Source organism: Poecile atricapillus, chromosome 12, assembly GCF_030490865.1.
Source record: "Poecile atricapillus isolate bPoeAtr1 chromosome 12, bPoeAtr1.hap1, whole genome shotgun sequence".
NCBI classification, from domain to species: Eukaryota; Metazoa; Chordata; class Aves; order Passeriformes; family Paridae; genus Poecile; species Poecile atricapillus.
In genome coordinates, this window is record NC_081260.1 from 1,278,025 (window position 1) to 1,291,907 (window position 13,883).

Sequence of the window (13,883 nt, forward strand, 5' to 3'; positions counted from 1 at the left end):
GGGGTCTGGGGCCTGGCTGGGGGTTAAAGAGCCATTAGTGCCATAATCAATGCCGTAATTAATGAGTGGGGGGTCTGGGAGGCAGCTCCACCCCGTCTTGGGGCACATCCTGGGGCACACAGCTGCATTCCTCTGCCATGGGCAGATGTTGGCAGGGGTCAGCAGAACCTCCCCAGTGCCTGTCCCAGGCATTTCTCTGCTCCACGGCCACCCCTGTGAATGGGATCCCTCTCAATCTCCACACCCCAAAGCAGGGCCCAGCTGAGCCTCTGTGGGGCAGCCCCACATTTCTCCACCTGCAGGTTAAACCCCTCATTCTGGCTGGAAGCAGCAGCGATTTTCCTTCCCCAACCCTTGTCTGGCAAAGCTGCTGCAGTGCCTTAGACTCGAGAGCCGTGGAGATGTTCCCACAGCTGGCAGAGCCCGAGGGAAGTGTGCCCTGAGCTGTGGCTCTCCAGGATCCCTGGATTTCCTGGGAAGCTGCTTTCCTGCTGGGACACAAAGCACAGCTCTCAGCGGCACTTTGGGGTTTTGTTCTCCTCACTGAAGGGACTCCACGGCAGCTGGGACCCCAGTGTGGGTCAGGAGCTCCCTGGCTGGGCAAGGATGGGTTTTCCTGGGGGTCTCTGAGGGGTTGGAGCCATCCTTTGTCTCCAGCAGAACAGAGAGGGCCATTGATGCCCCGTCCCGTGCAGGAACGTGACCGGCCCAGAATAGGCTGCAGGACCTCCCCAGGGCTCAGGGAGGGGGGCCCTGCTCGCCCCAAGCTCCTCTGTTTTGGGAAGAGAGCCCAGGAAAAGCTGCAGCCCCTCATAGAGGCCAAAGGGTTAAAAGGGTGGTTAAATCCAAGGTTATAAAGGGTGGTTAAATCCATGGATTCTGCCCTGGGCAGAGGAGCCCTTGGAGGGGCTCTTCCTGGGGATGGAGTGAGCGGAGGGACAGGGCCAGCTCACCCCAGCTGCCCTTCAAAGCCTCCAGCTGGCAATGGATGTGTTTGCTCCAAATCCAGCCCCAGGGTCCCAGGAATGCACCAAGGTGCAGGGATGAGCTCCAGAGTCAACTCTGGGACACAAATTTCAAAGTGGAAACATCTCTGGGTATCACTGGCCAAAAAGGGGCAGCAGCTGAGTGCTCCAGGCAAGGCCAGGGGTGGGTGGGCTGTGTCCACCAAACCTGGCTTTACCTCTGTGTCCTTCCCACCAAACCTGGCTTTTCTCTGTGTCCTTCCCACCAAACCTGGCTTTTCTCTGTGTCCTTCCCACCAAACCTGGCTGTTCTCTGTGTCCTTCCCACCAAACCTGGCTGTTCCCTGTGTCCTTCCCACCACACCTGGCTTTATCTCCATGTCCTTCCCACCAAACCTGGCTTTATCTCCATGTCCTTCCCACCAAACCTGGCTTTTCTCTGTGTCCTTCCCACCAAACCTGGCTTTTCTCCGTGTCCTTCCCACCAAACCTGGCTTTTCTCCGTGTCCTTCCCACCAAACCTGGCTGTTCTCTGTGTCCTTCCCACCAAACCTGGCTTTTCCTGCTGTCCTTCCCACCAAACCTGGCTTTTCTCTGTGTCCTTCCCACCAAACCTGGCTTTTCTCTGTGTCCTTCCCACCAAACCTGGCTTTTCTCTGTGTCCTTCCCACCAAACCTGGCTTTTCTCTGTGTCCTTCCCACCAAACCTGGCTTTTCTCCGTGTCCTTCCCACCAAACCTGGCTTTTCTCCGTGTCCTTCCCACCAAACCTGGCTTTTCTCTGTGTCCTTCCCACCAAACCTGGCTTTTCCCTGTATCCTTCCCACCAAACCTGGTTTTTCTCTGTGTCCTTCCCACCAAACCTGGCTTTTCTCTGTGTCCTTCCCACCAAACCTGGCTTTTCTCCGTGTCCTTCCCACCAAACCAGGCTTTCCCTGCACATACAGATGATTTCTGCCCTATTTACAAACCCTGACCACTGAGCAAAGCCGGGCTGGTCCAGTTCTCATCATCATCTTTGAACAAATCTCGAGAAGAGGATCCCGCCGCTCCTGGAGCAGACGGTGCCGCCCCTCGCCCGCCTTTATTTGTTTTTTATTTCACTCCTTCCCAGAGCTATCCCGTGCTTCTCCCGCTTTTCCCTCCTCCATCCCCATCCCACGCTCAGCCATTGGTGGCGGGGGCTGTGCTGGGGGAGCCCGGGGATGTTCTATAAAACCATCCCCCAGCACCAGCCCCTCCTGCACCCAGAGCGCTGCAGCTCTCCAGGACATGCCCAGCATCCCGGGAAAGGAGCCGTGACGGGGAAGAAACAGCTCCCAAATTCCCAAGGAGCACCCAAATTCCCAAGGAGCACCCAAATCCCACGGTCAGCAGGAAGGTAACGACTCCGGGGGAAAGGGAACTTTTTTTTGTTTTTCTTCTGCAAACAAAGCGCTTCCTTGTGCCGGGGTGGAATTTTGCAGGGTTTACAGGGAAGTCCCTCTTGAGCTGGTGAAGGGACCACGGCACCTGGAGAAGTCAGGGAGAGGAGAAATCCAGCAGATCTCTGGTGGAAGCTCCTGCTCCTGGAGCGGGCTGGGTTCAGGGTGGGGAGCCCCGGGATGTGCCTCTCCTCCATCCACAGAGCTTATACTGCAATATTTATTTATCCACAGAGCTTTTACTGCAATATTTATCCACAGAAAAGCTGTGCTTGGTGTCTGGAGAGATGGGTCTGGTGAGGTGGGGCTGCTCTGGGAGGGAGGGAGAGGAGGAGGAGGCTGCTGGAGGTGAGGAGGATGCTGCCCGGGATGTGCCGGGCTCTCCTGGGAAGAGGAATTCCAGTCCCACACACGGCACCTTTCGGGCAGAACCAGCCTCTGTAGGGTTCAGGTGACAGTTTTCCATTCAGGTGACAGTTTTCAGTTCAAGTGACAGTTTTTGGTTCAGGTGACAGTTTTCAGTTCAGGTGACAGTTTTCCATTCAGGTGACAGTTTTCAGTTCAGGTGAGTTTTCAGTTCAGGTGACAGTTTTTGGTTCAGGTGACAGTTTTTGGTTCAGGTGACAGTTTCCAGTTCAGGTGACAGTTTTCAGTTCAGGTGACAGTTTTCCGTTCAGGTGACAGTTTTCAGTCCGGTTTTCTCTCTGGGAATCTCTCCCTGGTGTCCACTTCAGGATTCCAGTGGGTTCAGCTGCCATTTGGGCTTGGCACAATTAAAATTCCCACTGGATGGGTGAAAGTTCTGGATCTGGGGTTTAACCATGCTGGTGTTGCTTTCCCATCTGAAGAAGCTTCTTGGTGCTCCTGTGCCTCAGTTTCCCTCAGCTGAGGAAGAGCTGCGTTTCCAGGCACCCTGAGATGGGAAGTACAAGGAGTAAAGGGGCAGCTGGACAGGAGAAAACAGTTTCTCTTTGCCCAGAATTTGGATTTAGTAACAGATTTGATTCAGTGGAAGGTGAGATGGGGAGAAAGCGCTTTTCTCCTGCAGCGCTTTGCAGCTGTGCCCTGGAGCCGTGTCCTGTGATCCTCCCTCACATGAGCTCCTCTGCCAGGGTTTTTATGCTCTTACATTTCTCTTGACCAGAGCTCTGAGGCCGGGCTGGGCACATTGAACAGCCCAGGGCTGTGGGGGGCTCTGGGCACCACTTCCAGAGGTGCTGTGGCCTCCTCTGCCAGTGCCACGAGTCCCTGTGAGCCCTGGGGACCTGAGGCAGGAATTCTGAGCTGGCTCTGCCCTCTCCTGAGAGCTGCAGTCCTGTGGGCACGGTGGGACAGGAGGAGAGGTTTGGACATCCCTCCTGCCCTGGCATGGCCCAGAGGGGAACAAGAGCTGGGGAGTTCAGCAAGGCTGAAATCCCTGAACAGCTCAGAGCAGGGATTTGTGTCCAGGCTTGTGATCCTTTGGGGTGTTTGTGCATTCTGTCCCTTCCTTTCTTCCCCCTTCCCAGCCCAGCCCAGGTCCTGTGCTCCATCCTGGGGGCTCCTGCCTGTCCTGGCCGCCTCTGCCTGGGCTGGGAGCAGTGCTGGGCCTGGCATTCCCCTTGCCAAGGGCAGGGACAGCCCTGCCACAGCCTGGGAGTGCCTTGGCTCTCCCAGGGGAGCAATGCTGGGGTACAGCGGGTTTGGGGTGAGACCCCAGCTCTGCCTGGGGGAGTCAGAGCAGAGCTGGAGTCCCCACTGTGATCCCAGCCAGGCTCCCTGAGCCTTGTCCCGCTTGTTTCCTGGAGCAGGGAAATCCCAGGGATTCTCAGAAAGGCTCCAGTTCCCAGCCACAGCAATTCCCTCTTCCTTCAGAGCCGGGGAGTTTCTCAGTTTGACAATTATTCACTCCAAGCAGGAGCCCCCATATTTCTCCCTGTTTGAGGAGCAGACCGGAGTTTGCTGCTCTCTCCCACTCCTTCTCTGGGCTCATTTCCGAGCCTGGGTCCCCCAGAAGCCCCTTCCTCACACCCACACCCCCAGGATGGTGCCACCACCACGCTCAGCTCTCTCCTGGGCTTGTGGAGCGGCCGCTTGGCTCTTCCAGCCTGGAAGATTTTGCAAAGCAGAATCCTCTCTGGGAATATTTCCTGGTGTTCCCACAGCGTCAGCAGCCAGGGCTGGAGAGAGCCCGGGGGGATTTGTACCCCTGAGCTGGGGGGTTTGGGGAGGAGGAGGAGGAGGAGGTTCAGCTGGTGGTGGTGAGGATGGGGAAGGAGGGGCTGTGCTCTGAGCACAAGCCGGGAGGAGATGGCAGCTGGAAAGAGCAGCAGGGCTGTGCTGGATTCTCCCTTGGCAGGGCCAGCCCGAGGTATTGGAGTGTAAAAAACTCTCGCTCGCGGTGAGAGACTTCTCCAGGGTCAAGCTGTTCAAATATAAGCAATTTATTGTAAGGGTAAAAGGAGGGGAGACCCGTGTCCACCACCAGCCTCGGAGAACACGGGGTCCAGGGGAGGGGAGAGAGAACAGGTAGAGCAGGGGAGGAGAGGTTGGATGGGGGAGGGAGGGAGTAAGAGAGCAGAGGGAAAGAGGGAAAAAGCAGAGGGAGAGAGCAGGGAAGATGAGACGGGTAGGAGCAGGGAGAGGGGGCTGAGAGTTAAGAGTGGGGGAGAGGGGTAAAGGGGTAAGAGGTAAAGGAGAGGGGTTCAGAAGTAAGAGGGAAAAACTAAGAGTGCTAAGAGCTAAGAGAGCGAAGTTCTGGTTACAATCCATTATATGCTTTCCTATAGTGAATATTCTAATTCTTAGTAACCAATCACCACGAGACACACCCACTAAACAATTTACATCCAGCCTATGTGCTTCCCTATATTAACATATAGTGTTGCTTTTTAGATTCTACAAAACCTTACAAGTTCTTCCCTTGCTTCTTTACCTTTGGACTTTTCGATCAGCAGAAGGGCATTGTTTTATCAACAGGGATTCTCCTCTAGCTGGCTGGGCTATTGTTCTTTGGTTAAGCAGTACTCAGTATCCTAGGACTCAGAGCAGGATTTCATTGCTACTTCGTTTCCAGCCTTCATATTTTCAGAATCTTCTGCCAAACAATCGCATTCATAAGGTTTCCCTGTTTCACCCTCCCCAGCCCCAGGGATCAGCTGGGGAGGGGGTGTTGGTGAGGCTCCAGCTCATGGAATGAACGGGAGCAGTTCTGCTGGCTCTGTGCACCCTGAGCTGCAGAACTGCCCAGGTGTGCAGCCATTGACAGAGCTGCCCCAAAACTGCAGCCTCAACCTGCCAGGGACAAAATGACCCAAAAACAAACCCTGCAGCTCCCTGACAGGAGGGACAGCCGGGGAGGCTGGGATTTCTCCAGGAACAGGGACAGGAGGAGAGGGAACAGCCTCAGGCTGGGCCAGGGGAGGCTCAGGGGGGACAGCAGCAGGAATTTCCCCATGGGAAGGGTGGCCAGGGCTTGGAAAGGGCTGCTCAGGGAGGTTTGGAGTGCCCATCCCTGGAGGTGTCCCAGGAACAACTGGACTCAGAGCTCTGGGCTGGTGACGAGTTGGGGACTGGGCACAGCTTGGAGTCGATGACACTGGAGGGATTTTCCATGTTGATGATCCTGGGATTCAGAGTGAGGAGTGGGATGGGCACAGAGGGAAATTGGGACGGGCGATGCCGAGTGCAGGAGGTGCAGCCACCCTTACTGAGCTCAGGCAGGTGTCCCCAGCCCAGCAGGGCTGTGCCAGAGGCACAAGGGATGGTTTGTTCTCCCTCCAGTTTGTTCCACTGAGCTGTTGGAATTCAGCAGCACAAACCCCACCCTCAGGGCCAGCAGCTCCGGCCTGCTGGGATCCGATCTGGCGTCTTTTCTCTTTGCTGGGATGGTGGAGCTCTCCAGCAACTCATAAACAGAATTGAATCATGAAACAGAATGTCCTGAGCTGGAAGGGACCCACAGGATCATCCAGCCCAGCTCCTGGCACTGCACAGACCCCAAAACCCCACCCTGGGCATCCCTGGAGCACTGTCCAAACCCTCCTGGAGCTCTGGCAGCCTCGGGACCATTCCCTGGGCAGTGCCAGCACCGTCTGGGGAAGAACCTTTCCTGATGTCCCACCTAACCCTGCCCTGGCCCAGCTCCAGCCCTGCCCTGGGTGCTGTCACTGTCACTGGGAGCAGAGGTCAGAGCTGCCTCTTGTGAGGAGCTCTCAGTGAGGTCTGACCTCAGCCTCCTCCTCTCCAGTACCTGGAGAAATCCCCTGTCCCTTTCTCCACTGGCAGATCCCAGCAAGACCCCGAGGACATTCTAGAAGCATCATGAGGCCTCCTGCCCTGGGCTTTGCTGCCCGCTCCTCAGCAGGATCCATCCCAGCTCCCACCGCTCTGGCCATGCTCCTGAGCTGCCTCTTCTCGGGGACACACAGCCAGACCCCAGTGCCCTTCCAGGAGAGCTCTGTGCCCCTGGAGGGGCTCAGCCAGGACCAGCACAGCCTGCTCCAGCCCGGGCTGCTCCGGGCAGCGCCCTCCAACCTCTCTGCGGGCCCCTCGGAGCCGCCGCTGCTGCCCGTGTGCGCCAGGCCCGCCGACATCCGCCACGTCTTCAAGTACATCAACACCATCGTGTCCTGCAGCATCTTCGTGGTGGGCATCATCGGCAACTCCACCCTGCTGCGCATCATCTACAAGAACAAGTGCATGAGGAACGGGCCCAACGTGCTCATCGCCAGCCTGGCCCTGGGGGACCTGCTCTACATCCTCATCGCGCTGCCCGTCAACGTCTACAAGGTGGGATCCAGGGGATGGGATGGGATGGGATGGGATGGGATGGGATGGGATGGGATGGGATGGGATGGGATGGGATGGGATGGGATGGGATGGGATGGGATGGGATGGGGCTGGGATGGGGCTGGGGTGGGATGGGATGGGGCTGGGATGGGGCTGGGATGGGGCTGGGCTGGGGCTGCTCCCACCTCAGGATGAGCTGGGGCTGCCCCTGGATCCCTGGAAGACTCCAAGGCCAGCTTGGATGGGTCTTGGAGCAGCCTGGGGTAGTGGAAGGTGGCCCTGCCCGTGCTGGGGGGTGGGACTGGATGGGCTTTGGGGTCTCTCTGAAGCCCTCCTGGGGTTCTGTGTCGCTGCTGAGGCCAAAGGGAAGAGCTGGAATGGGAGGTTGGTTCTGGGGTAGCCTCAGGAAGGGCTCCAGGGCTCAGGGGGACAGAGGGGATTCATTCTCCTCCTTGTGAATGAGTGGCCTGGATCTCTCCAGCCTTCAGGACACATTTTCCCCACCTCTGTTCCAGCTGAGCAGGGGTTCTGCCAGGAAAGGGAGTGTGCTCAGGGGCCAGAGTCTGGAAAAGGCTGAGGACACACGGCTTTGAAGCTGTCCAGGCTGGATTTTGGCCGTGTCAGAGCAGGACTTTCATTCTCCCTTTGAAAACAACACAAAGCAGCCTAGTGTGGAGTTTAAGACTCAGATCCTAAAACCCCCCAGGGTCTGGAGTCAGGACCTGGTGTCTGGACCATCCTTTATCTCTGTCAGGGGAATGAAAGTTCCCAGTGCCAGCAGGCCACGGGGAAGCGCCCACGGCACATTCCCAGTGGTGGGAAGCTCAGAGAGCTCTCCCTGCTCTCTGTGGGCTCCCCACAGCTCTGGGTGAGGTGGATCCTCATTCCCAAAGCAGCCTGCTGACCTGTGGATCCTCCCCAGCTCCTGGCCAAGGACTGGCCCTTCGGAGTGCAGGTCTGCAAGCTGGTGCCCTTCATCCAGAAAGCCTCGGTGGGCATCACGGTGCTCAGCCTCTGCGCCCTCAGCATCGACAGGTGAGACACAGCAGCCCTGCCCAGCCCGGCCCTGTCCCTTTGCTGGGACCAGGGGCAGAACCAGGAGCTCCTTCCCAAGCCAAGGTGGGGACAGGGGATGTGGGGCTGGAATCCAGCAGGAGCTCCCTGGTGACAGAGCTGAAATCCTGCTGGCAAAGGCTGAGGGGAGGATGATGGTGTGGGTGGGGTGTGAGGAAGGGTGGCCAAGCCCCCATCCATCCATCCATAATCCATCCATCCATCATCCATCCATCCATCATCCATCCATCCATCATCCATCCATCCATCATCCATCCATCCATCCATCATCCATCATCCATCCATCATCCATCCATCATCCATCCATCATCCATCCATCCATCACCCATCCATCCATCCATCATCCATCCATCCATCATCCATCCATCATCCATCATCCATCCATCATCCATCCATCACCCATCCATCATCCATCCATCCATCCATCCATCCATCCATCATCCATCCATCCATCCATCCATCCATCCATCCATCCATCATCCATCCATCCATCATCCATCATCCATCCATCCATCATCCATCATCCATCATCCATCCATCATCCATCCATCCATCATCCATCATCCATCCATCCATCATCCATCCATCATCCATCCATCCATCATCCATCATCCATCATCCATCATCCATCCATCCATCCATCCATCCATCCATCCATCATCCATCCATCCATCCATCATCCATCCATCCATCCATCCATTCATCCATCCATCCATCATCCATCCATCATCCATCATCCATCCATCCATCCATCATCCATCCATCATCCATCATCCATCCATCCATCCATCCATCATCCATCCATCCATCCATCCATCCATCCATCATCCATCCATCCATCATCCATCATCCATCCATCATCCATCCATCATCCATCCATCCATCCATCATCCATCCATCCATCATCCATCCATCCATCCATCATCCATCCATCCATCATCCATCCATCATCCATCCATCCATCCATCCATCCATCCATCCATCCATCCATCCATCATCCATCCATCCATCCATCATCCATCATCCATCCATCATCCATCCATCATCCATCCATCCATCCATCCATCCATCCATCCATCCATCCATCCATCATCCATCCATCCATCCATCCATCCATCATCCATCCATCCATCATCCATCATCCATCCATCCATCCATCATCCATCCATCCATCCATCCATCATCCATCATCCATCCATCATCCATCCATCCATCCATCCATCCATCCATCATCCATCACCCATCCATCCATCCATCCATCCATCCATCCATCCATCCATCCATCATCCAGCATCCATCCATCCATCCATCCATCCATCATCCATCCATCCATCCATCCATCCATCCATCCATCATCCATCCATCCATCCAGGAAGGTGTGAGGGAAAGGAACTTTGGGGAGCACCTTCTCCTCCCGTCCCTGGCTGCTTTTCTCACTCCCTTCTGCTCCTGTCACATTCCCACGGCCGGGCAGGTACCGAGCAGTGGCGTCCTGGAGCCGGATCCAGGGCATTGGGATTCCCATGTGGAAGGCCGTGGAGGTGCTGCTGATCTGGGCTGTGGCCATCGTGCTGGCAGTGCCCGAGGCCATCGCCTTCGACATGGTGGAGCTGAGCTACTGGGAGCAGCACCTGTGGGTGTGCATGCTGGCCTCGGAGCAGAAATCCCGCTTCATGAGGGTGTGTGTGCATCCCCATCCCAATCCCCATCCCAATCCCAATCCCCATCCCAATCCCAATCCCCATCCCAATCCCAATCCCCATCCCCATCCCAATCCCCATCCCAATCCCCATCCCAATCCCCATCCCAATCCCAATCCCAATCCCCATCCCAATCCCAATCCCAATCCCCATCCCAATCCCAATCCTAATCCCAATCCTGCTTCATGAGGGCGTGTATGCATCCCCATCCCCATCCCCATCCCAATCCCCATCCCAATCCTGCTTCATGAGGGCGTGTGTGCATCCCCATCCCAATCCCCATCCCAATCCCCATCCCAATCCTGCTTCATGAGGGTGTGTGTGCATCCCCATCCCAATCCCCATCCCAATCCCCATCCCAATCCCCATCCCAATCCTGCTTCATGAGGGTGTGTGTGCATCCCAAATTCCTCCTCCCATTTCCAATCTCCCCATTTCCAGCTGCTCCCTCTCCCTTTCCCCCGCAGTTCTACCGGGATGTGAAGGACTGGTGGCTTTTTGGCTTCTATTTCTGCCTGCCCTTGGTGTGCACGGGCATCTTCTACACCCTCATGTCCTGCGAGATGCTGAGCAAGAGGAACGGGATGAGGATCGCTCTGAATGACCACATGAAACGGGTGAGAGATCCAGGGAGTGATCCTGGGATTCCCAGGGAGGAGGGAGTGATCCTGGAGGGGGGACCATCCTGTCCTGTGTCCTGTGAAGGACAGGATGAGCTGGCCAAGCCTCACAGCAGACCTTGGCACGTTGGTACAGGGATTACACCAGGGAAAAGGGCCTCCAGCTCATAATCTGCAGCCTCAGGGATGACCCCAAACCTTTCTGGCCACAGCCCAGCTTCACTAAAGCTCTCCTGGTCCTTTATCCACTCCGGACCAAAGGCTGGATGTGCCAAATCCCTGACAAGGGTTCACTGTCCCCTCCCACGCTTTGGGAATGATTCCCTGAGGAGCTCCAGCTGCCTGTCACCCTAACAGTGTGAGGGCTGGATGGAGGAGGCCCCAAGTCCCCGGGAACACCATCCCAGCAGAGCCAGCAGGAGCAGGGCTGGGGAGGGGCTGCTGCTGCCCTGCCCCTTTCTGCAGCCTGGACCTGCAGGGTTCCAGGAGCAGCCTGTGTGGAAGATGTCCCTGCCCATGGCGGGATGAATGAGCCTTAAAGTCCCTTCCAATCCAAACCATTCCACGATTCCACACCTTGGGCCCTGCTCCCCAGTGCTCACCCTCCTCCTGCCCCTGTCTGGCAGCGCCGGGAGGTGGCCAAGACCGTCTTCTGCCTGGTGGTGATCTTCGCGCTCTGCTGGCTGCCCCTGCACCTCAGCCGCATCCTCAAGAAGACCATCTACGACCAGACGGACCCCAACCGCTGTGAGCTGCTCAGGTAGAGCCCCCAGCAGGTGACACCGGCCTGGGAGCCCCGGTGGGACCAGCACGAGCCCTCTGGGGCTTGGACCACACTGGGGGAGTTGCTTTCCACCTCCTGATCTCAGTAATTCCTTGTCCAGACGGCACCGCCCTCCTGATGGGCACAGAGAGGGCTGGGGGGACATGAGAAGGGTTAAATTAAATTTGGGGATGTCTCGGTGAAGCTGAGGTCTCCTGGGCATGAGAACATTCCCAGCAGGGCCCAGGGCTCCTCACTTTCTGCCAGGTGTGAGCTGCCTGTCTCCCTCCCCTTCCATCCATCAGCCAAAATCCAGGCCCTGCTGTGCTGGGGTTTGGGAACATCAGGAGCACCAGGAGAAATCAGAGCTCGTGTTCTTGACTTCCTCAGGGAATGCTCCTCACAAGAAAAGTGGTTCTTCTTTGGGAAGGATGGATTTGTGCCCAGCTCTGTTACCAGTCACTGCTCCTCCATGGAAGCAGGATCCCAGGCCAGGCAGTTTGGAAATTGCCACTGTTCTCCACCAGCTTCTGACACATCTGTTCTCTCCCTTCCCACCTCAGTTTCCTCCTGGTGATGGATTATTTCGGGATCAACATGGCCTCCCTCAACTCCTGCATCAACCCCGTGGCTCTGTACTTTGTCAGCCGGAAATTCAAGAACTGCTTCCAGGTAGGAACGAGCCCTCCAGAGCTCCTGCCCACCAGCCACAGGAGCACAAACTGATCTCATTCCTCATCCCAAATTCCCCCTGTTTGGTACCTCTCTTCTCCAAATACACCAGAGCTCAGTGCCCTGCTGGGGGGAGGCTTTTGCCAGAGCAGGATTTAGGACAAGCCAAAAATTCTCTGTTGTTCTGGGGCTGGAACATCCCCATGAGCAATCAGGGGCTGGGGCTGCTCCAGACTCTGAACCCAAGATGCTCGGAGAGAATTTTCAGGAGCAGTGAAGCTCTGAGGAAGAAAGAGGAGATGGGATGAGATGGGCTGGGATGGGAAGGGAGTTGAGCCCAGCTAAACATCACCTGTATTTTCTGTCCCCTAATGATGAGAACGCAGAATTACAAACAATGCCCCGAATTTCAGTATCCTCATTTCCCACCCTCACCAGCCCTATCCTGGAAAACCTGTTCCCAGCAGAGCTGCAGGACAGCAAGGCTCAGCAATTCCCAGCCTGGTGCTGTGCAGGGATGCCTGCTGGCACAAATATGGGAATATTTCCTCCTCTTTTCCCATATCCCACACGTGTGACCTCCCCACCTTGTGTCTCCCCAGTCCTGCCTGTGCTGCTGGTGCCAGAGGCCGGCCCTGAGCATCACCCCCACGGATGAGAAGGGATCTGTTGGCAAGTGGAAAGCCACGGGCCAGGAGCTGGGGCTGGACCGGAGCAGCTCCCGCCTGAGCAACAAGTACAGCTCTTCCTAAATCCCTGCCACCATCAAGGACAAGGCACAAGGACAGCGGGGCCCCTCCCATCCTCTCCCAGGCTCTTCCTGGCTGGGCCTGAATCAGCTTTGCCTCCGTGTCCTACCCCAGCTGGAAGGAGCTGGAGCAGCTCCAAAGCCAGCCCCTGACCCCAGCGCTGCAGGACAGGGAAGGGAATTCACATCCTCACGGGATCTTTCACTTCCTCGCAGGAAAAACAAGGGAATTCTGGCCATTTCGGAAGGTGGGGCGGGGGGAAGCGTGGGGAAGGGAAGGAAGGTTGGGGTGGCCACTCTGAGATGGATGTGGGGTGAGGAGGAGAGGGAGAGCGACAATTCCCAGCTGGAAAAGCCAACCAAAGCTTGGATAAATCCCTGTGAGGGACAGAGATGTCCTGGTGGTCACCTGGAGGTGGGAAAGGCACTGGAGAAGGTCCAATCTCAGCTGGAAGAGCCACCAGAACCAACTCAAATATGGGAAAGGGCTCTCTCCAATTTATTATTGGCAATAATCCATCCCCACACTACATGCCAATAATTCATCCCTAAAAAAAAAGTGATTTTCCAGCAATTTTCAAGGCCAGGTTGGACAGGGCTTGGAGCACCCTGGGACAGTGGAAGGAGACCCTGCCCATGGCAGGGGTGGGAGGAGAGGGAGTGAAGGTCCCTCCCAACCCAAACCAGTCTGTGATTGCAATCCATGTGATTCCATGTGACTGTGAATCCATGTGATTCCATCTTAACGTTCTTGCCAAATTTTTCAGGAAAACCACATGAAAAAGTTGTATTTACCAGGTTTGTGATGATTTTTTTGTTGCTTTTCCCACATCTCTCCTTTCCCTTTCTCTCCTTTCCCTCCTTCCCCCTTCTTCCTTGTCATGGAAAAAAATGGAGAGAGGAAAAGGAGAGATGAGACCTGTAATTAAAATGTTTTCCAGGTGTTGGGGTGGATTTTTAGCTTAACTTTCACTGAAATGTAAATATTTTACAAATAAATCATAAAGACAAATGTGTTTCAAGGAAAACAGAGACTGAGGAGTATCAAGACCAGCCCATTTTCCATAAATTTCCCAATCTGTGGAGCAATCTGTGTCCACATTCTTTGACCTTCCACCCCTGTGCTGAGCGGGACACAGCATCCTCTG

General features: G+C 55.9%; 1 protein-coding gene across 1 annotated transcript; it reads left to right on the forward strand.

The window, feature by feature from the left end:
* The first annotated feature begins 2,159 nt into the window (after nt 1-2,159).
* LOC131583483 (endothelin receptor type B-like) lies at nt 2,160-13,880 on the forward strand. Its single transcript, XM_058847630.1, has 8 exons — nt 2,160-2,345; nt 6,655-7,158; nt 8,081-8,193; nt 9,707-9,911; nt 10,400-10,549; nt 11,179-11,312; nt 11,879-11,987; nt 12,590-13,880. Exons 2-8 carry the CDS (start codon nt 6,691-6,693, stop codon nt 12,737-12,739), a joined length of 1,329 nt encoding a protein of 442 aa, XP_058703613.1. The 5' UTR covers nt 2,160-2,345; nt 6,655-6,690; the 3' UTR covers nt 12,740-13,880.
* Nucleotides 13,881-13,883: the final 3 nt, after the last annotated feature.